This window comes from Orbicella franksi, chromosome 10, assembly GCF_964199315.1.
Source record: "Orbicella franksi chromosome 10, jaOrbFran1.1, whole genome shotgun sequence".
NCBI classification, from domain to species: Eukaryota; Metazoa; Cnidaria; class Anthozoa; order Scleractinia; family Merulinidae; genus Orbicella; species Orbicella franksi.
In genome coordinates this window covers 28,784,437-28,808,731 of record NC_138154.1, presented here as the reverse complement: position 1 = coordinate 28,808,731, position 24,295 = coordinate 28,784,437, and the positions used below count along the sequence as shown (strand labels likewise).

The window sequence follows — 24,295 nt, the reverse complement described above, 5'->3', positions numbered from 1 at the left end:
TCATTGTTACAATCCGCCTCAAGGATCTCAAAAGGCTTTTGCTGCAAAATGGCTACCCTTTAGGGCATCATCGCTTATAATATCAATGATGTCCTGAACAAGAACAAGAACAAGCTAAATGAACCCGTAGCAACAGTCCTCAAAAAAGATGTTATTATTTTATTACGTTATATAGGTCTCCATAGCGATCATATTACTACGCGTCCAAAATCTTGTGTAAATCGTTTCTACTCTTTTGTTAATGTCAAAGTTATTTTTCAAAACCCCCGGCGCATCAAATCCTTCTTCCCGTACAAGGACCGTCTCAACCGATCACAATTATCCAAAGTCATTTATAAAGCTAGTTGCTGAGACTGCAATGATCTTTACTTTGGGAAAACGAAGCGAAGACTTCATGACCGGAAAACGGAACATTTCAAGGCCCTCTTGACACATGATCACTCTTCTGCTATTGCTGATCACGTTAAAACAACTGGTCACAATATCAAATGGGACCATTTTGACATTTTAGCGTCCGGCAAGACTGACTACCATTGTAACGTTAAGGAGACCTTGTTTATTGAGGAGTTGCAGCCAGCATTGACTGCCAATGTCAGCAGTGAAAAGCTTTTACTTTATTAGGAAAGCTTTTACATTGTGTCACTTTACAGACAGTTTCCGTTTGAAACGTCTTAAATTTCTACTGCAGATGTTTTCTGTCTGGGTTCCAGACTGCCATTGATACAGTAAGAATAACTTTCAAAAATATTTTAACGGTTATACTTTTGAAAATATATGTTGACTGGCATACGAAACGTCAAGTTCATAAAATGCATGCTTTTAAAATGTTTATCACCGCTGTTTGTTTTATATTTTTAATCAAGCTACATGGTCGAAGATCAAGAGTTTATAGAATTATTCATTTTCTTCAAACCTGGCTATTTTGCCGAAAAGAACTGAAGATTTCTACATTTCAATATTCTCAGGTTAGAACAACAAAAATACTGAACTGAACGCTTAATAGCCGGGTTACGTTTTGAGGTTGTGCAATCGGGTAGCAGTAGTTTAGAGCAGACTTGTATTGTCATCACCTGCTTAAAATTAAAATGCGTCAATTTCACGCTCCTCAATATCGCATAAGTGGAGGCAAAATTGTCAATTTTTTATACTTAACCAAATGATCTCTTTGCAGGGTGACTGTTTTCCATTGCTGAGCTGCTTGTAAGACCCACTCACCAGGAACTGAAGTTTCCTATTGGCAAGGTAGGTTAAAGACACACTGAATTTTTACTGATAATTGTTATTGTACGTATATCCTGTTTAGTGGCGAAAAAACATCAAGAAAAAATAAAAATGCCCAATACTATAATGAGAGCATTTCAAAATCAGTATGTTTAAGTGCACAGTCAGCCAAGGAAATTTTGTAAACAATTCTCGGTGAATACAGTAACCTCTATATTTTAAAGCAAATTTAGTTTTAACTAGAACACAGTTTTATTTTGGGTGGAAAAGACAGTCTTCGAGGCAATAGACTCAAGGTTTTCCGAAAGGGAGACAGCAACCGGATAACAGTAAAAACCTATTATTCAGGGCCACCACAATATAATAGTCGACACTGAACAGAGAGTTAGTAATTCACCTAAGTAAAATTAGAGCCTTTGATACCCCTGAATAACTTTTAACTTCTAAGGCAGCTGAAAGGAAGTGCTAAAGGAAAAGAAATTTCGAATATTTTCCTTTTTTTTAATAAAATAGTCCATCGGCAGAATAGTTATGCCCCGAAATCCGTTTTGTACGAGCAAAGTAAACCGGTCTACGTTTGGCTAAAGCTTCACGGCGTTCAGTCAGCAAACGTTCTTACAGTTCAGTCACAAATAAAGAAAATAATTTAATAATTAAGAAGAATTTAATTTGGTGAGGACGAGTATTCAAAGAGTAAACGTATGCTTCATTCTAGGCTAATATTGTTTTAAAAACCAAAACGAACGATTTTTTAAAGACGAAAAGCATCAAGAAGATCAAGCAGTGACGAATGTTGGTCGGCGTAGCTTAAGAAGTCTTAACTTCTGGCATGATATTTTAGATGTCAGTGAAAAAGGGAATTCGGTGAGGTTGAGAATTATTGAGAAGAGACGTGTGCTACCTTAACAGCGAATATTTAGACCGAACCTTAGCGCAATTTCCGAAAAAGGCTGTTGTCTTCTTTAACACAAATGAATAAGGACATGAGATGGTCATCACCGTAACAAGTGAAATCATTCGCGAAGCAACACAACAAATGCTTTGCCAAGAAGTTTCTCATTGCAAATCTGTAGAACGTTAAGCTTAAGTACTGTTTTAACACCAACAGAAAAAGGTGTTGTGCGGGAAATGTTTTCAGTCTCTGATTGTTACATTCGCTCTTTGAATGATTTTTCTTTGAACGTTTTTATGGAGTTTCTAGCTAGTTGACAACAAATAATACTCTGCAGAAAAGATAGAAACTCTTTTGTTTTCAGATCAAGAAGCAAAATAAAAATGGTATTTAACTTATCTAGATGCCATCATATTATTTGCTCGTTACTTTTTGGTGCAATGCACGTTTTCTAGACAGTCCAAGATGGAAATTCACCAACATTATGTAAGTCAATAGTTATTTAGCGTCATAGAATTTTAACACTTAGTTTTCAATTGCATTTGTCATTTTTCCATTAGGCCAATATTATATCTCTCTTTGAAGTTTGACTGATTTTCATTTACACTGAGTCTATTTACCAGGATCTAAAGTTTCCTATCAAGGTGGGTTGAAGTCTATGCCAAATGGATGATAATGTCCACTGTCACTTAAAACAGATTAATATCATGGAAAGTGAATTTCTTTTTTGTGTGCAGCTAATTGAATATAGAGACATTATGGTGATGTAGTAGATCTGAACGCCATACAACGCGTTTTACCTCCCCCTTGCACTAAAATTGTTGTAAAATATTGAGGCGCTTACATGCAACAATAGTGACGTGTTCTCAACAATGTTATAAATTTATGTCGGATCAGCAGAAAGGAACGTTTTTCCTCGAGAAATCATTTCTAACTTAACTTATTTAGGTTCTTTACCCGCCTTGTGCTATTCACAAATAGATGACAAGACATCCCGAAAAAAGCAATTTGTATTGAATGGAAAATTAAAACGTAACACAAAAAACTTGCTCATTATTAGCCGCCAGTATTTGCTTGTATCCATATCAGTCTATCTTTTTATAGAGGTGCATTACTTTTGTAAGATAGATTTTCGCTCTAACTATTAAACTCGTCTTTCTCTTTACAGCAAAAAATTATCAAATCTTTTAACACAAAGACTCACCAGAGAGAATATCTGGTTTACAACTGGGTAAGTTGAAGGCGTTTCAACTTATTTTCACTTATCTTTCCAATATTTGTTCTGGTAACTGTTTTCGTAGATGTTTGAAAAGAACTTGAATTGTTTTCTGCAGGGCTTTATAATCTTTGTTTTTCCAATGCTATAACAATCACTCTTTGAGAAAGCTTGAAAATAAATAAATACAATATATCTAGTGGACACGTTATCAACATTATTTTACCGATTCTACGCCAGTTAGGACGGTCACTTCTCGCGTATTTGCTTTCTATTTTATATCAATTATCTTATTATATCATTTTCTTTACAGTGTGTATTTATTCTCCAACGAGAAATTCAAGGGGAGAGCCTCGACTAAGGTAAGTTTGAGAGTTGTTTTAACTGTTCTTTTGATACAAGTGCGGAGAAAGACATGATTCACCATCACAGTTTAACACACAACTTAAGCAGTTGTGAAATCATAGCCTAGAAAAAATTCAGATTCAGCCTTGAACGGGGTTCCGGTGCAGTGCTCTACCAAATGAACCATCAAGCCTACTGGGAGCTGTTCACTTTTTGATACTCAACCTAAAATATATTGTTGTTATGCTTTGCCGTTGAGTTTTCCCAATGTTACGGATGTTCTCTCTTCCAGAATGTTTCATAATTCAGTCCATTTGAACATTATAATACCAAGAAAAGCGTTACTTAGTTCTTTGTGCGCGATTAGACGTATCTACACGTTGTGGGGTGTGAATGGTTTAAATTCTTAGTTCCATTTAAACAGCATTATATCATCAATGTTACAAATTTATCTTCGGTCACAACGGGAGCATTTTAGCCTGAAAAAGATAAACAACAGCACTGTTATTTTTAATTCAGATTCTGATTCGATTGAAGAGGCTATCCAATAGACCATTTAAAACAAAAAATAGCACTAGTGATGGCATCAACGCTGATCGGGCGAAAAGATGGCTCCTAAGGCGAGAGGTTAAACGACGTTTGCGGAGAAAAGGAAAGACAGAATAGAGTACTGTACTAGTCTCTGAGCTGTGTAATAACCGCTTTTATTTGGTTTACAATAGCAAAGATTTCCTTCAACTACACCTGGCAATCTTCTATTGTCAGTAAATTTTGTAACCTGTTAAAGTTAAAGTAAGCTTTCTTTTTGATTTAAAGAAATAGCAAACTTGATTTAATCTTTATACGACTTATACATTTTTGTGGAGTGAAATCTTGTAAATATATAAGAACCAAATTTCCTTTCTTTAAGACCCCGAAATTTAAGCATACGCTTTCGGTATTTAGGGCGTACATCAAATTATTGAAAACAAACATATCAACAAACATATTGAAAACTACAACAGACCTAATTATTGAAAGCAGCATATTAAAAACTGGTTTTCAACACCTCGAAAACTTAGGAATTACAGCACACGCTCTCGAAAATAAAATCTGCACATTTATGCAAGCTTTTCTTCCCTAATAATTGCTTGTCTTACACAAGCAGAAAAAGAACCTGGCAATAATAATTCATTTCTTTCCACAGGCAGACGAGTAATTACTTCTAACAGTAATACGAAAAGGACAGAGCTTTGAGATGCTGTCTTTATCTTACTGCATACCCTGGATGACTGTAGGATTAGCCGAGAGTGTCGCTATAGTAACAATCAACCTCTGTACGATAATTGTTTTTATAAGAAACCGTAATCTCCGCAAGCGTAGCATGTACCTGGTGATAAATTTGGCAGTTATAGATATGTTGGTTGGAGGAGTTGCTGTGTATGGTCTGTTGTATATACCTGGGATAACGTGTAATCTGTGGAACAGGCATTCATATGAAGTTGAAACAGAATATTTTATAATTGTACTAAGCACGTTATTCGTCTTTGGTTCGTTAACAAATATTGCCATCGTCGCTTTAGAACGGGTGCACGCGACTTTTTTCCCTTTTAGGCATCGTGTGCCAAAAAAATGGGTATATCGATTAATAATTGCCGCTGTTTGGGTTTCATCTGGGTTGGCAACAATAGCTTTAATACTTCTCGTACAGTTTGATGAATTATATTACGGTCTTTACTTATATTTTACATTTATTTCAATTTGCCTTTTGATCATTTGTGTTTCTTACACGTCCATTGTTATTAAAGTCCGTTGTGGAGGGCGGCCCCAACACCATGGTGCAACCAGTAGAGAAAGAAAACTGACCATGACATTGTTCATTGTGACTTTTGTGACTCTTCTGTTGTGCCTGCCATTCGTTATATTCCGTTATGTCGTTTTTATCACTAAATTTAAAATATATCAGTCTCTGTCCTTTTCAGTGGGTTTTCATTTAAGTTTTGCATTGTTGGTTTTATTTTATGCAAACTCTCTTGTAAATCCTATATTATACACTATCCGTTTGCCAGAATACAGATCAGCTTTACTTGCTCTCTTTCGCAAACGACCTCAGCAACAAAGACAAGTTGCAGTTCCTCTTGGTGACATGTAATGCAGATACTATAAAAAGCTATTCCAGTCTCTGTGCCCAGCTTTGTTGTTTTTAAACATTACATTAACCCCACATTTTATAGATGAACGAGCACGATGAAAAAACAAAAGAATTACCGTCGTGAGAAAGTCTAACCTACACCAGATGAACGGACAATGGAATTCCGATTTTTCGAACTTCCAATGGAAACAAAAATTAGAGCGAAAAATCGGACTGTTGGAGAAATCGGAGGTAAAGGTAGAGTGTTCGGATGAGGAGTGGGAAACGACTTTTTGTTCTAGTTATCGGGAGGCTTCAGATGATGAGGGTTCGAGAAATCGCGATTTCATTGTAGTTTAAAGGAAAATAAACAAGACGCTGTGCTCTAGAAACAAAAGTATATCTGGTGTTTTATTGTCTATATCTTAAGTTTCAGAGTAGGTGACTAAAATTGATGTTAAGTTAGTTGACGATTTAATTTATAGTCATGTTATACCATCTTGAGTGCGATTATGATATTGCGATTTTCTAGCACTCAACGTGTCAGTTAGTTAATAGTCTACACGACTCGGTAGAGAACGATTTGGTTCAATTAGTTAGTAAATCTACCAGGCGATGAACCTTGTATAATTGAGTCACAAACTAAGTACTCGCCTATTAAAGGATGCCTCCGATGTCATCGCACCAGTTCTAACTGAACTAATAAATAAATCTTTTGCGGATGGAGAATTTCCTAAAGTATGGAGGTCAGCTAAAGTCTCTGCTTTATTCAAAGGTGGAGATAATTCACAGAACGATAACTACCGACCGATATGAATCTTACCTACCACAAGCAAGATTATAGAGAGATCAGCGCATGTTCAGCTTTGTACCTACTTAGAACAGAACGAACTGTTATCACAATCACAGTTTGGTTTCCGCCAGAAGCGCTCAACATCTACCGCCGTAATTGAATTTACAGATCAAATCCTAGAGAGCATGGATAAGGGGTGCGTAACGGGAGCAGTGTTTTTGGATTTACGCAAGGCTTTTGATACTGTTGATCACTTGATCCTTGTTAATAAGCTCAAGAGTCTAGGAGTGGCTGGAAAAAGCTTGGCGTGGTTCCGCTCATATCTCTCTGGTCGATTCCAACAAACGATTTGTAATGATGCATTCTTCGCCCCCCCCCCCCCCCCCAGCTAAAATCACTATGGGGATACCTCAGGACAGTATTCTTGAGCCGCTGCTTTTCTTAGTGTACATAAACGGTTTCAATCTGTCTTACAACACTCAAAGATGACTATGTTCGCTGATGTTATGGCGTTTTATTGCCATGAGAGCTGCCCAAATGACTTGCAATCAAAACTGAATGCGGACGTGACAGCGATTACATCCTGGCTGAATGACAAAAAATTGACATTAAATGTTGCAACGTCGACGTTCATGATCATTGGTAGCAACTGCAAACTAAGTCACTTTAACGATATAGATCTTATGGCTAATAACAGTCAACTAAAGAAAGTAACAACATTCAAGTACCTTGGTATAACTATAAGCCAGCACCTAACCTGGCATGGTCATATTGATCGAATTCAAAGAAAAGTCTTGAAAAGGCTGGGGGTTTTACGGAGAATAAAACATATGCTTCCTGCCTATGCCAGGAAAATTTATGTCACGACAATGGTCATCCCAATACTTGAATATGCCAGTATTGTTTGGGGCGATAAGAACAACAAAGTCCTAACGGATTCAATCCAAGTTCTCCAAAGTAGAGCTGCTAACTTGGTCCTGGATAGGTCGCCGAATTCGTCTTCATCCGAAGCACTTTCAGATCTAAACTGGATGAACCTGTCTGCTAGTAGGCAAATGCAACGTTGCATCCATATGTATAATTTAGTCAATGACAAGAGTAGAAATAACATCATTGTACGAGGACAAGACTATCATAGCTATAACACCCGCTCTAAGGAAATCATTCGAACTACAAAATCGGTTACCAACTGGGGACTTTTTAGATCCTTTAACAGTGTTTTGGCTGACTGGAATGACCTATTGCCAACAACAAAAAAATTATCTTTAAGAGACTTTAAGAATGTCCTACGCAAAACATTAATGTAAATATTAGGTATATATAAGCTAGATAGTTGTATTAACCGTAAATACTAATTGTATTTTTCTATTTTATTACGAGTTTCAATGCTTCAACTTTATTTATCTTTAGTTATATATTTTTTTAGCTTTTAGAGGTTTTTAATCATCGCTGTAATAATTTTGGTTTAATTTAACTTTTTTGATTGCCATCATTTTATTTCTGGACCTCCCTGAAAACCACATTAGTGAGTGGAGACTCCTGTAGTAGTAGTAGTGGTAGTGGTAGTGGTAGTGGTGGTGGTAGTGGTGGTGGTAGTGGTGGTGGTAGTGGTGGTGGTAGTGGTGGTGGTAGTGGTGGTGGTAGTGGTGGTGGTAGTGGTGGTGGTAGTGGTGGTGGTAGTGGTGGTGGTAGTGGTGGTGGTAGTGGTGGTGGTAGTGGTGGTGGTAGTGGTGGTGGTAGTGGTGGTGGTAGTGGTGGTGGTAGTGGTGGTGGTAGTGGTGGTGGTAGTGGTGGTGGTAGTGGTGGTGGTAGTGGTGGTGGTAGTGGTGGTGGTAGTGGTGGTGGTAGTGGTGGTGGTAGTGGTGGTGGTAGTGGTGGTGGTAGTGGTGGTGGTAGTGGTGGTGGTAGTGGTGGTGGTAGTGGTGGTGGTAGTGGTGGTGGTAGTGGTGGTGGTAGTGGTGGTGGTAGTGGTGGTGGTAGTGGTGGTGGTAGTGGTGGTGGTAGTGGTGGTGGTAGTGGTGGTGGTAGTGGTGGTGGTAGTGGTGGTGGTAGTGGTGGTGGTAGTGGTGGTGGTAGTGGTGGTGGTAGTGGTGGTGGTAGTGGTGGTGGTAGTGGTGGTGGTAGTGGTGGTGGTAGTGGTGGTGGTAGTGGTGGTGGTAGTGGTGGTGGTAGTGGTGGTGGTAGTGGTGGTGGTAGTGGTGGTAGTGGTGGTAGTAGTAGTAGTAGTAGTAGGAGCAGCAGCAGCAGCAGCAGCAATTTAACTTTTTTGATTGCCATCATTTTATTTCAGGACCTCCCTGAAAACCACATTAGTAGAAGTAGTAGTAGTAGCAGCAGCAGCAGCAGCAGCAGTAGTAGTAGTAGTAGTAGTAGTAGTAGTAGTAGTAGTAGTAGTAGTAGTAGTAGTAGTAGTAGTAGTAGTAGTAAAGATTCGCACAGCTATTGATGATATTGAAGCTGGTTTCGTCATTGGCTCCGGGTAACAACAAGTTGCCTAGGGAGGCCAGGAAACACCCCTTGTTTGCTTTTTCTCTTCTTTCTACATCTTCAGCACCTTTCTAAGAATTCTTGCTGACCCCAACAATGCACATCTCTGGATCAGTCCAACAGGAATGCCCACCTCAATGGCTCTCAGATTGTCATTCAATCTCAGTGGTATTGATCCCAATGCTCCCACTACCACTGGAATAACCTTTGTCCTCACACCCCACATTTTTCGAACTTCTCTTGCTAGATCTTGATACTTTTCAACTTTTTCATCTTCCTTCTCTCTCACCCCATTATCCTCTGGAATTGCCACATCTATAATCTGACAGCTCTTGTCTCTCTTGTCAATGATCACCAAATCCGGTCTCCTAGCCCCTATTTCATGGTCTGTTCGCACACTGAAGTCCCATAGAAGTTTGTTATTATCATCATCATCATCATCATTATTATTATTATTATTATTATTATTATTATTATTATTATTATAGAATAATACCGAAATGTAATATCACCACTTTTCCTTGCATGTGCTACCTATCTATAATCAGTCACAATGCAGTTACTCGGATTAACCTTTATCCTTTATGTAAATAACAAGCTCCTGCAAATTAGAACGTAAAGAGGCGCTTTATTTCAAGGGAGTTTCCCGTTCGGAAATGGAACACTCCAAACTTGTCCCGAGGTCGCTTTTACCTTTTAAAGTTTCGGAAGGACTGGAAAAGCCATGGAGAAAAAAAATAGTGAAATGCAAACAAACAAACAAACAAACAAACAAGAAGTAAACTGAAACAAATCCAATTCCCTCAAAGAATTTTGAGCAGAAATCTTCTGGGGGGTTGACGTCGCCGACATTTTCTCCATCGAAATTTATTCTTACTGAATTACTTCATTTGGTTTATATTATCAAGGGACCAATGACATAGCAGAACGTACCGGCCAACACAGGGTCTTTATCTGTCCTTCCACTTTCGAAAGGAAAAGGGTCCTAGGTTGAAAGATGGTATAATACATTTTAAATGTACAATATGAAAATTTGATAGATGTTTAAAAGCATACTAAGTGCTATATAACATATTAGATTATGATAAAGATAAATAAAAGTGTCAGTGATGCTACGAATTGACTTTCTCTTTGTTTGGATTTGTTATTTAAAAATTATTAGGAAACCGATTCAACAACTGCAATTTAGACGCGCACCTTAACCCTACATTCATCTCCTTTAGTGACTCAAACCTTTTTACACTGTTATAGTTGGCATATGAATCCACCGGAAGTTGAAAACGCATGATGAACATAATACTTAACAACGGTTTCATGTTCTATTGTGAATAATCGATGTACGGGTGAAGTTGGGAGGGCAAGAAAGAAGCTTAAGGAAATGCCGGAAAATTCCGGTTATAAGACCCCCTCCGATGGTTTACGCGCATGTTGTGCGTTTGTATTTCATAATAAAAAAACTCCATTTCTCTGAAGATCTTTCGCAGCTACCCTGCGAGCAGAGTCGTTTCGGATCTTACTCGTAACCTATTCGCGGTCGATCTAACGGCGCTGAGTCGCGTAAAGCAGACTACGCTTTCGTCTTCAGGCGAGAAGAAAAATTTGTAGGGCAAGGCGACGAGAAGTTTACAAGGTAGAGTGGCTCAAATATCGAGAATGAGGAAATCCATCGGAGCAATGCAGCTCATGTAGTGCAGGTTTGCCAGTTCTTGTACCTCATACAGTATGTGTCGTAGCGGTGAGCCAATAAACCAGACGAGAGATATGTTTAGCACATCATGTTATGAAGACTCGAAGACTAGAACAATTTAATAAAAACTTAACTAGTGAGCAGCACTCTGCGAACTGTAGTTGTATAACTTCTTTTCTCCTATGCGTTTCGTGTGACTAACGCACGCTTCGTCAGCAAGTTTAACAATACAACCGAAGCGCCTATATATATATACCTAACTCGTATAAGAGTTTACATTTCGTAGGAACACACCTACGGATATACAGATAGGAATGACAAACTCCCCGGTAATGCGTCTAAAAAACAGGCGGTAAATTTCGGCAAGGTGTGACATATTTTGTGTGTGATATAATTTTTGGGCCCACAGTTTTAGGTTTTTTTTTTTTTTCGAATTTCTAGCTTTGCGACCGGGCTATCGTGACAAAGTTGTCTCCAACCGCATCAAAAAATACCCCGTGCCTCTCGACAGTTGGAGGCGACTTTGTCACGAAATTCAAATCGTGTGGCCAAGATAATCGGTTACGGATCGAGACGGAGCAAAAATGGAAAACAAGAGCTGGAAAACCAGCGATTCTCGGGTGGTTAAGATAAACTTATTTGAAACCTTGGGAAAAAGCGAATGGGAAGAAGAGTTAACGACGGCTGCCATGAGGCAATTTTGACGAGATTAGAACATTTTTGTGGAATTTATGGCGCTTTCAGTGCGGGCCGTCGGGCCAGTAGGTCGCCTTGCTAAGTTTCGTTTCTCTTTAGGGGAAGCAAACCCCCAGAAAGTAACACTCGCCTAAATGGCTCTAAACCACCTCCAGAAACCCAGAGACATAGAAATAACGTAATGCAAACATAAGGTAAGCCATTTTATTCCAATTATTTCCTCCACCTAGCATTTAGAGTAATTTTCTAAACTAAATCGTGATGACCTTGGATTTCAGTGAAATCGCAAGGGGAAAAATAATTGAACGTTCGGTTTCGAGCTTGCTGGCCGAAATATACCCCACTTAATTTCAACACTGAAAAAGTAGCCGAGACCGGCTTACGCGCAGCTTGATTTTGACCAACTTAGGCTTGATCTCCTAGAACTTGGACCATATTTCCTAGTCCCAGGGAGTCTAAAATAAATCGTGATGACCTTGGTTTTCAGTGAAATCGCCAGGGGAAAAATAATTGAACGCTCGGTTTCGAGTTTGCTGGCCGAAATATAGCCCCACTTAATTTCAACACTGACAAAGTAGCCGAGACCGGCTTACGCGCAGCTTGATTTTGACCAACTTAGGCTTGATCTCCTAGAACTTGGACCATATTTCCTAGTCCCAGGGAGTCTAAAATAAATCGTGAGGACCTTGGTTTTCAGTGAAATCGCCAGGGGAAAAATAATTGAACGCTCGGTTTCGAGTTTGCTGGCCGAAATATAGCCCCACTTAATTTCAACACTGACAAAGTAGCCGAGACCGGCTTACGCGCAGCTTGATTTTGACAGGCTTAGACTTGATTTCCAAGAACTTGGACGATATTTCGCAGTCCCAGGGAATTTAAACTAAATCGTGATGACCTTGGTTTTAAGTGAAATCGCTAGGGCAAAAATAATTGAACGTTCGGTTTCGAGTTTGCTGGCCGAAATATAGCCCCACTTCATTTCAACACTAAAAAAGTAGCCGAGACTGGCTTACGCGCAGCTTGATTTTCACTAACTTAGGCTTGATTTCCAAGAACTTGAACGATATTTCCCAGTCCCGGGGACTCTAAACTAAATCGTGATTGTGGCGTGACACGCGTGGCGATAGTCATGTGATTAGCACTCACGTGTACCTTGGTGCCTCGTGGCGCAGCAGTTGTTGTAGGTCAAAACCAGAACTGGACATTAAAAGTTTTGTTGTAATTTCAGCCCGTAGCTCTGTGATTTTATTGTCATCACAACTCAACAGTGATGACCTTGGTTTTCATTGAATTCGTCAGGGGAAAAATAATTCATCGCTCGTTTTCGAGCTTGCTGGCCGAAATATAGCCCCACTTAATTTCAACACTAAAAGAATAGCCGAGACCGGCTTCCGCGCAGCTTAATTTTGACCTACTTAGGCTTGCCCATCGATGAGGAACATAATTATTAAGAAATAGAAAACATGTACCCTGTTTCTATTGAATCATGGAAACACGAGTGGAAGTTTGGGACAACAAGAAATGCTCTGGGAACACGCTCCGTCAAGCAAGTGTTTCTACAACATTTTTGTGTTCTTCCAAACTTTCACGAGTGTTTCTATAACTTGAGAGAATTATGGAGAACATGTTTTCTATTTCTTTTAGAAAATACGGCGACGAAAAAAAGAAAAAAAACTTGTTTACTTTGATCATCAAAATGTAAATTCTCTTTGCTTACGCCATCATTACGTCAATAGGTGGTGCTAGTTCTGTGTTTCTATCGAGTTAGGGATACATGATTTAAAAGCAATCAGCGCACATATCTTTTAAGCTATTATTCTAATACATGCTCTTGTTTTCAGGAGGATTTGAGTGGTGTGCATACATCAGTTGTACCCTCATCATGCAAGGATTCATCCCTGATCAAGCCCTCAGAGATCTTTGGCCAGCACAACCCCTTCGTCACACCCTGTTCTGTGCCATCTGAAACTGTAGTAAGTGGAAAAACGTAGCACAAACTACACGCGTTGAACATTTCTTATGTCCTAGTGCTGTGGATATCCAGGTGACTTGTGGCTCTCAAGTGTTTACTTTAGACTTCAGTATGTCATTAAGTAACGCTTAAAATGCCATACATTGTTCAAAAGAAATGATAAGCATCTAGTTCCTTGATACAAATTCAATGCATTGGGAGACAACAAGTGTTGGGAAGTAACAGTGTGATAAACTAGTGTTTATTGTCTTGATGTGGCATCAGATTCGTAGCCTTAAGCAGGGGTTTCATTAGCATTTTTAGCAGGAGGGTTAATGGTTTTCACAGGCGGGAAAAACTTTTTAAATTGAACTTGTTTATAAGAAAACCTTTCCTCTAGATGGTCATCCCCACAGCTGGTCAATTTGCCCACTGCCCAGCCCTTAATGAAACCCCTGCTGAAGTGGATGCAGAAGTTTCCTACATGTGAGGGATGTCTGCATGCGGGGAACAGCTTCTTAGAATTGCAGCAACATTTACGTTGGAAATAAGCACAACTTATGATGACATATAAATATTAGTTTAGCCAGAGTAGGAACTAAAAATTACTGCACCTTTCATTAACACACCAAGTCTACTCAATCAATGGTTCATTGTTTCCCTACCATCAATTATCTTAGTGGACCTCTCAGGAAACAGATGTTTACATGTACTTCAGTGGGTTTAAAAAGTCACGTCTGTAGGGTGTGATTGGTAGATTTTGTTATATTTTGTTTGTGTAATTTGTGGGAGTCGCATTGGGCTCATGGGTGGTGCACTAGCCTCCAGATTGAGCGGTCTGGATTCAAGTCTTGACCTGGGACATTGCGTCGTGTTCCTGGGCAAAACACTTTACTCTCACAGTGCCTCTCTCCACCCAGGTGTATAAATAGGTACCGGCGGATTTTATGCTGGGGGTAACCCTGCGATGGACTAGCATCCCATCCAGGGGGGAGTAGAAATACTCATAATCGCTTCATGCTACAGAAACCGGGATAATCTCTGTCCTGATAAGCCACTTGGCTCTTGTGTGGACTTAACCTACCTTAGTTCCCCAATACAAATCTCAAATCTTGTCAGTTTACAACCTTAGTAAGTAACGTAACTATTGTACCAGGGTAGCCGATTCAGCAAGGAGGCTGGTATCTAAAGGTGCCCTGGTAAATAGAGATATGTGCAATTTATAAAATCCTAAAAATATAATAAAGTTAATCACAAACGTGGTAATACGAGCAACAGAGGGTTTCAACTTGCAATGCAACAAAGTTGCGAGACAAGTTGAAGAAAAATGTTGCCCGCATTACCGGACCTTAAAGTACAGTTTGAAAAATTCTTAATTCTAAATTCTAACCTTGGAATATTTAACCATGGCATCTTTTCATTTCAGCGACACCGAAGAAAAGGGCATCCCATGCGCTTACTGTGATTTCAAGAGACTCCGTAGAAATCAACACCAAAGGTAATAATATTATTGCTGTTTTTGTTCTGAAAGCATGCGACCGAGAACAAATCATTACCAACACCCTTCTTTCCTATATATTTCATTATTGTAATCCTAATGCTTATCTTAGTTTCTCTGTCACAGCCTGTTTGTAGTTACCGTGATTGTACATGTATAGAAATGAGAATACTGGATTATAGTTGGTCTAATCAAGAATATTATTCTGTCCTTAGTCTAGAGACAACGTGAGTGGCTGTTATTGTTTTGTTGGTATATATATTCCCGTTCTTTGTTTATCTTAGCAGCTTGACACAGCATGGGAACAAGTAGCGTGTGGCAAAACACCTGATCAACAATTGCTTACACGGCAAGCACATCAGTTCTTGGCCAGTTACCGGCCAGCAGCTCTTACGCTACACTTCAATACAACTACAGTGGCTTAAACTACAACACCTAGAAGATGGTTTGTCAATGATCACAAACCTGTGATGAGGATTTTTGTTAGAACTTCTGTCACCTTCTGTTATTCTAGATGGCTCTTTTCATACATAAAATATTGCGTAAAAAAAAAAAAAATTAAAAACTTAAGAATGAATAATGGTCAGACCAAAATAAGTAATGTAAAAATGCCAGATGAGATCTGCAATGGACAATTGCCTTTGATTAAGGTTCTGTATTGTCCATGTCTGTGTGTGGTATTCATTCTCTAACAAGGGCAGTGTCCTGGCTGATTACAGTACATGTATATAAAGTTTTTTGTCGTAACTTGCATAAGATCTTATTGCCGAATGTCACCAAATGTACATAATTTTATCAATTGGATCTAAAAATTCTACAGAACAAAAGAGAACCAGTATTTTGACGGGAGAAGTACAGGATCACAAAGACGGAAGAGGATTACAGTTCATGAAATTTGATCAAAATGTGTCAAGATGTCAAGAAATAAATACTGCCTTGTAAAGTTTGTATACAGGCATACGTGTACTTATTAAAACATTATGACATATCAGCCAGGTAGTGTCCCATGTCATAAGAGTGCTGGAACATTTTCCCGGCTCTTTTTTATTGAGCCTCCTTATGAGGGAGATATAGGAGGCCATATAGGACCCATGGTAATTGATATCAGTTATACAAATCATGTATGAGGGGCTTGCAGTGCAGGAACCTTAACATTGTTCAGCACACACACACACACACACACACACACACACACACACATTGCCTTAAACTTGAATTTTGGTTTGTTTGTTTGTTTGTTTGCTTTTTGTTCAGTTAAGGGCAATGGTCATGAGTCACTTTTATTTTTATTGTACGTTATTTCCAATATAGTTGAGTTTAATTTCGACACGTTGATCTTTGGAACTTAAAGTCAGTGTTAACAAAACTTGTAGAAATTCAATTCAGACTCCTTTTTGAGTATAGAAAGTACATGTAAGTGGATGTGTGTAACAATGTGAATGGAAGGAAGTGGCACAAGTACAATCCAGAAGTTCCCTGTCCTGTCTTGCCCTTAGTTTGGGACTTAGATTCTTTTAAACAGACATTTCCTGTGATTGCATCTTGTTGTACTGCAAATGTATGTATAAGAGAAGTCAAGTTACAAATGTATTTCTTTTGGTCGTAATGAAAATCTTTTCTCAGTGTTTGTTTTCTCACTTTTGAGGTGGTTTTACCCGCATAGCCTTTGCAGCTGGGAAAAAGGAGCATTGATCTCTTTGTGTTTCTTTAGGACAGAAGTCTAGTCTTGCTCTATACTTCTATCAGTTTTTCTCACTGGAGTAAATGGCCTTAAAATAATTCCAATGCTTATCATCGTTGGAAGAGGGGTTAAAGGTAATTCATCCCTGTATTTGCAAAGATAGTTTTTTCATCTAAAGGGCATGTTCAGAGGTTTAGGTCTTTAATTGTTTGGGTCCTGTTTTGAATAACAGCCCATTGGCATTATAGGCCTACAAAACTTGCAAGGCAAGGAGACCATTTTGTCATTGTTTGAATGAGAGAGTTGAAATAATTGGGCTAGAAATTTAACATTTTGTATGGGAGCAATCGTGTACTAAAAAAAATATCTTCTAATTGTGTAGGGTTTTGTTGCAGTGTTTAATCATTTATTACTGTACAATATACTTGAAAGGTACACAAAAATATGTAATATCAATATATATAATAATTAACTCATTCGTTTTAGGTTAAACTCCAAGATTTATAAAACTCTCAGTGGGGTCTAATAACATAGCAATTATTTCACAGTCGCATCATTGCGAAAAAAAAAAAGAAAAGAAAAGAAACAGTTGCATCGTTGAGCAGTTCAGTACAGCTAGTTAGCTAAATTTGGGAAGAATAATTTTGCCCTAATTTAGAGATGGGTGTGAGGTTTTGTGTTTCCAAAAGAGCTGCTAGAGAGTCTTGATTTGTATTCCTTCCACTCTTGATCTAGAGAGTATTTAAAAGACTTAAGTTCAGTTTCACTTGATGATTTCTCCTTTCCTTATCTTCATACATTCCCAATACTTGGTCAGGAGAATGTAGTTTTTCATCGTAAAAGCTACTTGAGAATTTTCACGTATTCTAGTTAAAAGACTTCACTCTAAATGAAATGCAGATAAAGAATCATTTCGGCAACTTTTCCAATTGTCATGGTAACAAAGTGTGTTGGTATTGTATTGAGAGTACAATCAGTAGAGGTCTTAGTGTCACAATTATAAGGAATCGAAAATCAGATAGGCCCGTGATTAAATCAAGAATTGAACGAGTTTTTAAGTTGCATGGCTGTTACGAAAATGGGTAGTATAGTTTTAATACAATCCTCGATGATTGTTGATTTTAACATTGTATCCTAGTTGAAATAGAATGATTCTCGACAAAGCAAACGTGTTCTCCCAAGTTCCCTCTCTACTTAGACTATTGTTTTGATTTCTCGAGAGTCAAGCTCTGTCATTGTTTTTAGTTAACGCTGTGTGTGTTGATACTAAATATTATCAATTGGTAGAAGAGAACTTTTTTTTTCCAGTGGAAATGTAAGTTGCGTTATTTTTTACCAGCAGTTTTTTTTTTATGTAAATACACTTCTTTTTTTACAATGTACAGAAATAAAGTATTTGAGAGTTACTTTTGGTGCTAGTTTCTAGTCTTGCATTTTCTCGCTAAAGTTCATGAAATTCCATCGAGAAGATTCAGAGCCACCTTAACTTTTCGAAAATTTAAAGTGGCTCTGAACCCACAAGACAGAATTTCTTTAACTTTTGCAAAACGTTGCATCTAATATTCTTATCACAGTTCCCATTATAAAGATGGCGGTCACCGAGCTCTTTTTGAGTAAAAAGCACTTTTGAAAAGCTAAAATTTAGTGTATTTTTAGAAACAGGTTATGTTTTTATGATAACCTATCATGCCATAAAAATTACTGTTGCTAGTTTACCAATGGCTGGGCATTTATGTCATATCTTAAGAGCGTTTTCACTCACGTGGCCAGCGGCCATGTAAATTTATTGGAACAAAACAAAATGTTTACATCAGATAAAAGCTAAGTAAGTCCCACCGCTTGCAACCTCGTTCCCAGGGTCCTCTCTCTTCCTCCCTCAAGAAAGTACCCTGGTTAAGGCTGGTCACGTGTCTGCTAGCTTTTGGCAGTTCCAGAAGAATGATTGGAGGGAGGGGCAGGACAGTTAAAGCTTGTTTCCACTTAGCTCACCTACTGAGCCCAGTAGGGAGTGGAATTTGTAACTTCGGCCGAACTCACAGCGAAGGCATTGACACATTCGATGTTGGAGTTCAATGCATCAAAGTTCGGCTTAAAGGTTAGCTCTGCATTTGGCTGAATTTTCCCATCGTTAGTTGGACGGTCTTTGGAATTTGTGGTGGTGAAAATAATTGGCAAAGAACTTGGAAATGACGACCACAACAGTAAATGAACCGCGCGGTAAATTTTATTTAACCATTCGGTTAGAGTTAAGTACGTCGTTTGTTCGCCTACAAAGGTAGTTTTGAATTTCATTGAGTTACTCCCATCGACAGTTTGACGGTCATTCCATTCTCTTGCGGCGAAAAAAAATTACTTGACATCAACAACGACTGAGTGCTGAATACCTTGATTAAGCAGCTTATATATTTCGATCGGCAAAATCACAACGGAGACATTGATGCCTTCGGGTAGAGTTTGATACGTCCAGTGTTTGGCCAAGAGACTAACTCTGAATTTGATTGAATTCATCCAATCGACAGTTTGACGGTCATTCGGTTTTCTTGCTGAGAGAAACTGTATGAAGAACTTGATAACAGCGACATCGGTTGCGCGTTTGGAAAATCCAACGGCTTTCGTTTTAAAACTGTTCTAGCGGTAAGTCCAATTTTCGGCCAAGAAACTAGCTTCTTATTTAGCTGAATGTATCCCGTCGATAATTTGACGGTTACTTAATTCTTTTGCTGTGAAAAACTGATTAAACTAATCCGAAGCAGGTTGTCGAAGGTTTTTAAGAAAGCAGTGAAAAATAAGCAAAGTTCCCTCTCAATTAGCATCTCATACTCATAGAAGTTCAGATAATAGCGAGGAAGCATTAGTCGGGCAGGATCTCTGACAAACACACTTGCTTTACTTTCAAAATAAGCAGCGCAACATTCCCCTCCCTAGACAGTATCGACAAAATTTAAGTTGAGGACCCACCCTCTGTGCAGCTTTGGTTGGCATACGTAGACACGTGACCAGCCGCATCGAGGGAGGAAGAGAGGGAACCTCCCTGGGAACGAGGTTGCGCCGCTTGATGGTTTTGGGACACCAAATGCAATATGGTTGTCGAGACGTCATGTGGAAACACTTGATTATAGCATCAGTTGATAAATACGGGTTACTGACCAAGCTTGTTCGGTCAAGATGGCTGGATATTGGCCAAGTTATGGACCGAAACGGAGTCGAGGTCCATAACCTCGCTAAAAAAGAACGAGGCCAATATCCAGCCATCTTGACCGAACAAGCTTGGTCAGGAAAGGATCTATTATATGGCTTTCGGGGAATTTTCCTTGCGAGACAAGGCGGGTATTCCCGAGCGGGCAAGACAGCTCCATCTTGCCCGCGCGGTTAGCCAATCACAGCGCAGGATTTGATTCATCTTGTCCGCTCACGGAGGTAGCCATATAATAAACGGTGGTACAATTCAGAGCGGAAAAAGGTAATAAGCATGCGCGAGTTTTGACTGTGTGCCAGGCCCCAAGTTAGAAAAAATGGTGGGAATTTCGTCGATCGTGTAAACAAAGAAAGTTATGAACTTTGCACGCTTCTCCAATATGCCCGGTTAGCAGCTGTATCACCGCTAAATGTAATAACAACGCTAAATGTAATACCAACCGCAAATGTAATAAAAATTAACTCTAAATGTAATACTAACCGCAAATGTAATAGAAATCAACCCTAAATGTAATAACTTACCGTACCGTAAATGTAATACAATTTAACGGTAAATGTAATAAGCTGACCAACCGTAGTTGTAATACAAGTTAACCTCAAATGTAATAACATAGTGTTAAAAGCTCCCTTACGGTAACCGGGCATCACTCAAAGCTTAACTGGTAATAACACGCTACTAAGGGTGGCAAAGGCGTAAATGGCATCAATGTCGTCAGTGATATGATGTCACTTCAAAAGATTATCAGATTACCCAATCACGGTTAATCACCTTTACTAACTAAACCGTTAGGCAGATCATCCCCGGGGGGTTACTCCCATACAATACCTATCCGGGTATGAATACGTTTTTCTAATATGTTTATTTAATTTACAAATAAGTTGTGATTATATATGAATGAGTATCGTTGCTATTAAAGTTGTCATTATATCAACTGTACCATCAGTATATTTTATCTGTTTTATCATACTACCGTCTCATCAAACTCTTTTGAACACAATCAGGAGGACTTCTAATAATAGCCCACTTTCAAAAAGAGTGTAAACCTGGGGTGAGTATGGGTGAGGGATCAATTATGGGATCGTTTGGAGGCGCTCGCACATTTGTTTTCAACCTCGTGCTCCCCCAAACGATCCCACAACTGAGCGCGCGCCTTCTCTCGCCCAGGCTTCCACTATTTTCGAAAGTGGGCTATGTAATTGCGCCATCCGCTGTAAAGAATTTCGGAAATGATGTTTGCAAATGCTTAACCATCAGAAGGGCTATTTTCTTGGGAAATCTTCAGAAGTTACCAGTTAAGCTTTGAGTGATGCCCGGTTACCGTAAGGGAGCTTTCAACACTATGTTATTACATTTGAAGTTGACTTGTATTACAATTACGGTTGGTCAGCTTATTACATTTAGTGTTAAATTGTATTACATTTACGGTGGGGTAAGTTATTACATTTAGGGTTGATTTTTATTACATTTGCGGTTAGTATTACATTTACAGTTAATTTTTATTACATTTGCGGTTGGTATTATATTTAGCGTTATTACATTTAGCGGTGATAGCAGCAACATTTTAACGTCACTAATGGAATGCTGGTGTATTGTTTTCGTAGAGAATCAATTTTTGGGGGACAAAATTAACCTAAAGACGGTTTCCGAACCCTTTATTTTCCCTCAGTGTACAATTTCTTTGCGAAGACACATTTTATCCACAAACACTCTTCACACTTTTAAGATTATCCATGGACTTTGTCCAGCCTACTTGTCGTCCCTCCTACAACAATACCACCCACAACGGAGCCTACGCTTATCCTCTAAACTTCTTTTCACTGTCCCTACTGTGAACTCTGTGACATACGGTGAACGTGCCTTTTCTTCCTCCGCACCTATATTATGGAACAGTCTACCGGATTCTAGATCTGTTAAAAATACAACATCTCTTTCGTCTTTTAAATCGGTCCTCAAAACATTCTCGTTTCGGAAATCTTACTTTTGATTTATTTTATTTTATGAGGAACTGTATTTTAATTAATTATTTCATTTATTTTATTTATTACTGTTATTAGAAATATTTTATAGGATTTAACTAATTTATTTTTTTATAGTAATGAAAGCGCATTGAGTTTTTTAAATGCGCCCAAAAACTTTATTATTATTACATTATTATTATTTACATATTGCATACATATAAGCAACCTACTGAATATATATGCACGAGAGTCTCTCAGCAGGTAGGGGGAGACTTGTTTTCTTAACAGTAAAATACCGAAAAAAAAATCGTGCTTGCTCAAGTATAAATAAATCAACCGAGCGACATCCTCGCCTACTTTATTACAGTCTGCCTCTCTTTCCAACCACTGCAGCTTGCATTATTACCTGAGCCCGCAAGTAGGGCTAGCGATACGCAGAAAGCTGCACAGTATGTTTTTCCGCTCTGAAGTGGTACAATGGAACCTGACTCGTCCCCAGTCATCTTCATACCAAACGCGGCACGGCGCAAGGTCCCTTTCTATCTTTCTCCCTACCCATCTCACACTGCGCTACCACCTCGCCCCGTTCCGCGCGCTGTATGCTATGCCACCTCGCCCCGTTCCGTGCGCTGTATGAAGTTGTCAGAAGATAACTGGGGACGAGTCATTCGAAATGCAGGTATAAATGTAAAAAAAAAATACTTGAAACTTCAATCGGTACATACAGTATTAAATATGGAAAGATGAACATAATTGTTTCGAGTAGCCGTATTAACGGGGTGGGGTCAAATTTCATGACTGGTCTATTTTAAGTGACTTCTTAACAAACACAATTGCACTTCTGAACAACTGTTCTTTAATAGGCATTCGAGATGTAGGTATAAATGTAAAAATAGCCGAAACTTCAATCATTAGATATCAATCATTCAATCAAACTTTACTTAGAGAGAGTTTACACTAGATAGTTAATAAAACTAATAAACCTGTGGCCCTTGATTAAGAATTATAAAAGATTTATTATAAATATTTTAAAACCTAAATTAAACATCTAAAATTAAACCAATATAAGGACATGATTTAAAAACTAAGTTAAGAAGTATTTACTCGACATTAACAGTACTGTACTCAGTCTAAAAATAATTGTCTTAAGTAGTAATAGATGTCCAAGAGTAGCAATTAAATGTAGACATGATGATAGATGCGAATGCTGCCATAACACTTGTTCCGCAGAAAGCCTTGTTGTAAATAAGCAATTCCCTGGGGTCCCCCTCCTAGTAGGAGTTTTGCACGCATGCGCAGTAAGACCTGTTTTTTCGACCACGAGGTTGCGAGTTGTCGGCCATGTTGAAAAGTGTACACGTTTATCTCCTCGGAAATGAAAATGTTGTATGTTCTAAAGACTGAACGTTTTTGCTGACCTTCGAATCTGGAACATACGGAACATAGCTGGTAGCAGAGCGAGGTTCGTGGAGAGATTTATTCGACATGGAACGACTAAAGAAAGAGAAAATGCGATCGAAGTGGAGGTACACGAGGACCAAAAACAAGCTCATGATGGTGATGGAAGGAGGGCTGTCGTCAAGCATGTAAGTTATGGAGAGTTTGGATGTATTTTCGGGCGCTTATGAGGACGTGCTTCGAGTCTGTGAGAATTTAGGAAAGTGTTACGAAGATATGAAAGACTCGGGAAATTTCAGTGTCCTTTCGAACGAACTGGAAGCAATTGAGGAGGATTTCACAGAACTCGAAGGACTTGTGAGAGGATACTTGAGCAACGCGAGCAATGCATCGGCCAGGGAGCAAACGGAGCGGCTGAAAGAAGAAGTATCCAAGCGAGAAGTAGAGCTTGGTCGAATTGAACAAGAAATCGAGCGAACGTATGCGGAATGCGAGAAACAACTCGGACAGAAACTTGGTAGCGAGAGGCTTCCGATAGAACCGGACCAAGAAGCGGGGGAAAATGACCACAGTGGCGGCCGAGAACAAGCATCAAAAAAAAAATCGGGAGAATTAAACGAGTGCCTGTCGTCCAAGGAACCGATAAAGGAACAAAATTGTGGTGTTCAAAAACAGCCTGTTGTGTCTTCGTCTACACATGTGCCAATTATTTCGACTGCCGTTGGAGAGATGTCCGGACTGTCTCCGCTTTCGATGGGCGGAGTTGTTTATTCGTCTACTCCGTTTACTCCGTTTTATCCTCCATGTTCAGTGGCATCTACATCTATGCCCGGTTTGGTTGAACAGTACCTTCAGGCTCAGCAGCCCACTTCAGTTTTACCTGTTGTTTAGGTTGGAAACTTTGTGAATCGGTCAGATTACTTACCGTTTACCGCAGTAACTGCGTCCTCACCGAGTACTATGCGTTATGTTCCATCAGCAACACAGCAATTACCTATCAGTGGAGGCCAAGCTCACTTAATGCCCACTGGGAACAGTCAACAGCTTTCGTCCTCAATTTCAGACCAGATCAGCGCTGACTCTGCTTTACTCAAAAGAGTTACCATTCCGAAGTTCTTTGGCCAAAAGAAGAACTATAAAACGTGGAAAGCGGCGTTTTATTCTTG

General features: G+C 39.0%; 1 protein-coding gene across 1 annotated transcript; it reads left to right on the top strand.

The window, feature by feature from the left end:
• Window positions 1–4,625: 4,625 nt before the first annotated feature.
• LOC145499394 (somatostatin receptor type 5-like) lies at window positions 4,626–10,007 on the top strand. Its single transcript, XM_081478914.1, has 2 exons — window positions 4,626–6,249; window positions 9,973–10,007. Exon 1 carries the CDS (start codon window positions 4,912–4,914, stop codon window positions 5,803–5,805), a length of 894 nt encoding a protein of 297 aa, XP_081335040.1. The 5' UTR covers window positions 4,626–4,911; the 3' UTR covers window positions 5,806–6,249; window positions 9,973–10,007.
• Window positions 10,008–24,295: the final 14,288 nt, after the last annotated feature.